Source organism: Pezoporus flaviventris, unplaced genomic scaffold, assembly GCF_033815535.1.
Source record: "Pezoporus flaviventris isolate CSIRO_AGI_PZ_B2104156 unplaced genomic scaffold, CSIRO_AGI_Pfla_v1 ptg000007l, whole genome shotgun sequence".
NCBI classification, from domain to species: domain Eukaryota; kingdom Metazoa; phylum Chordata; class Aves; order Psittaciformes; family Psittacidae; genus Pezoporus; species Pezoporus flaviventris.
In genome coordinates this window covers 82,035,394-82,038,511 of record NW_026892555.1, presented here as the reverse complement: position 1 = coordinate 82,038,511, position 3,118 = coordinate 82,035,394, and the positions used below count along the sequence as shown (strand labels likewise).

Sequence of the window (3,118 nt, the reverse complement as noted above, 5' to 3'; positions counted from 1 at the left end):
CATGTAGAAGAAGAGGCTGACTAAAAACCTCGTATGGAACTAGGTGCCTTTCTCTAGCTCACATGTAGGAGAGGGGTTGAACTTTTAGAAGACACTAAGTTCTGATCATCTCTACAACATCTCCTCCTGGCCAGTTGGGGCAGTTCAATGTGCCCCTGCTCCTCTCTAACTTGGGTGCCTGACCCAGAGCTGCAGATTGACCTAGATATCAAGGCACCCAAAAATAGATACTGCTGCACAGTTTTTACACCACTCTAGTCATGTGATGCTTAGTTTGAAGAAATCTGAGTGAGGTAACAGTTCTCTTCCCTTTCTTTCTTTAAAGGTGAAACAGGTTCACCTGGCATTGATGGTTTCAAAGGAATGACAGGCCTAAAAGGAAGACCAGGCATCAAGGGAATCAAAGGAGAATTTGGCTCACTGGGGGCTCAGGGTGATAAAGGCTTTTAAAGGTGACCGTGGAGATCAAGGACCCCCAGGAGAACCCCCAAAGCTCAAGCCCAGCATGATGATGGAAGTTAAGGTGAAAAAGGAGATGTTGGAGAAAGGGGCACGAAGGGATTCTTTGGCTTAAAAGGTAGCAAGAGAATGCCAGGTGTTCCCGGAAAGACAGGAACTCCAGGGTCCCCTGGGCATCCCAGCTATGTGGCTGGTGTGAAAGGAGACATTGGCGCAAAAGGGCTGACAGGTCTGAAAGGGTATCCAGGTCCAGCCGGCTCTCCTGGCATCAGAGGCTTCCCTGGCACTACAGGAATCAGGGGAGAAAAGGGCATGCCAGGAATTTCAGGCCATTTTGGTACTCCTGGCTCACATGGTGAAATAGGTGAGCAGGGAGATACTATAAACTTACCAGGAATGCCAGGCCTTAAAGGGGAAGTTGGTGTGCCAGGCTTAACAGGCACAAGAGGAAGCGCAGGACAAAAAGGTGAAGGTGGCGATCCTGGTTTCCCTGGCATTGAAGGCCTTAAGGGCACTCAGGGTTTCCCTGGTACTGTGGGACAGGAAGGTTTGCCAGGACTGGTTGGTCCCCCAGGACAGCAAGGAAGCCCTGGGATGACTGGATTTCAAGGTGAAAAGGGAACTCCCGGCTGGCCTAGTTTACCAGGACAAGCAGGCTTGCCTGGCTTAAGAGGAATCAGTGGACTGCATGGTTTACCAGGCACTAAGGGCTTACCAGGATCACCAGGTCCAGATGGTTACGGCTCTGTAGGTTTCCCAGGTGCAGTGGGTGACAAAGGAGAAGCAGGAGAGCCAAGCAGGGTGGAAGGCAGCCAAGGACCTCTGGGTCAGAAGGGAGACAGAGGTGTTCCAGGAGTCCAAGGACCCTTTGGCCTTCCTGGGCAGGAAGGACCTCCAGGTCCTCCTGGGATTTCAAATATATCAGGACATCCTGGTGATAAAGGCTCCCCAGGTTTAGATGGAGTGCCAGGCTATCCAGGACTACAGGGAGAGCCTGGAATACCAGCTCCGCCAGGAAGCAAAGGAGAAAGTGGACAAACAGGTGTGAGTGGAGTAATTGGCCCAAAAGGAAGTAGAGGTGATCCTGGATTATCAGGGAGACCCGGCGTTCCTGGCTACCCTGGGCCAAAAGGTCGGAAGGGTGAGCAAGGTGTCATTGGCTTTATGGGCCCAGTAGGATTTCCAGGTGATTTGGGACCTATTGGACCCAAGGGGGATAGAGGACTAACTGGCATTCAGGGGCCTCCAGGCTCCCCTGGGCTGTCCCCTCTTCCTCCAAGGCTGGTTGCTGAGCAAGGTTCACCAGGTCCCAGTGGAAATATAGGACCTCAAGGAAGCCCAGGAGATGTGGGACCTCAGGGTCCACCAGGCGATCCAGGTTTCAGAGGCGCACCTGGAGAACCAGGACTCCAGGGCAGGGGTGGCATTCCAGCTCCTCCTGGCTCCAGAGGTGAACAAGGAGCAACAGGGTTTCCCAAAAAGAACTATCAGCTAAAACAATGATAAGGGAAAATAACAAGGGAAGAGAATACGATACCACCGGCCAAGAAAGCGAGTTCCACCCGGAAGCCCCTGTCCTTCCGGGTAACTCCCAGTTACCCCTCACCCCGGGCATGACGTGCTGTGGTATGGAATACCTCCCCGGCTAGCCCGGGTCAGGCGCCCCGTCCCTGCTCCCTCACAGCTTCCCCTCCTCCCTGGCAGAGCATGAGCCTCACAGAGTCCTTGGTCAGGGTAAACATCACTTAGCAACAACCGAAAACATCGGCTTCACCAACACCGCTCTCAAGCCGGAAGCCAAAACACAGCACTGCACCAGCCAACACAAAGGAAAAACATGACTGCCACTGCCGAACCCAGGACAGACTCCCAAAACCTTTTTTGCATTATTCTCTCTGATAATGGCATAAGATGCAAGATATTCAACTGAAACCAGGACTACACTACCATAAAACTAGTTCAGAACTACAATCATGCTTTAAGCAATCTTAAAGGTACTTTAGGATAGCTCCACTATATTCCATTTGATCTATGAATAGTAATCAGGTAAGCTTTTCTTTCTTTTAAGGATTTTTTTCTCTGCTCACTTGTTTAATTAATAAAAGCAAACACAGAACATAAAAAAAAAAAAAAAACAGTATCAAAGCATAATATTATCCTTCCAATATAAAAATGCCATATTTGAAAGCTGTTGTTTATTAAAGTCAGTTGAATCTCTTAGAAGCTTACTGCCTGCCACACTTTTCTGAAAGCTGGCTGAAAGACCTGACTGTAAACCATAACAACCTCTCTCTTATTGGTAATAGTGACATCTTAGGAAATGCTTAACTGGAAGAATATTCAGTGAGTTAGAGGTGTTCAGTTAAGAAGTCATTGAGCAGAGACCCTAAACATACTGAGAAACTTGAGAACAGATCTCTCAAGTTTCCCAGATAAGTTTTCTAGCCTTTGGGAAGATAGGAACAAGCACACCTATGTGCATGTCTGTTATCTGTGCACCAAATGGTTTTGGTTTTCTGCGTTCCTTTGCTTGCTTTTATTTTGAGAAGAAGGCCAAACTAGCAAGAGATCTCAGGGGAAAGTCAGATACGTATCCAACTTTGGCTGTTTTTTTCACCTCACTAGAAATACACTTTGGCAACAGTGACAATCTTATCAC

At 48.7% G+C, this 3,118-nt stretch overlaps 1 protein-coding gene across 1 annotated transcript; it reads left to right on the top strand.

Annotated features, from left to right (window-relative positions):
* The first annotated feature begins 435 nt into the window (after window positions 1–435).
* LOC133266328 (collagen alpha-2(IV) chain-like) lies at window positions 436–1,962 on the top strand. Its single transcript, XM_061447536.1, has one exon. It carries the CDS (start codon window positions 589–591, stop codon window positions 1,960–1,962), a length of 1,374 nt encoding a protein of 457 aa, XP_061303520.1. The 5' UTR covers window positions 436–588.
* Window positions 1,963–3,118: the final 1,156 nt, after the last annotated feature.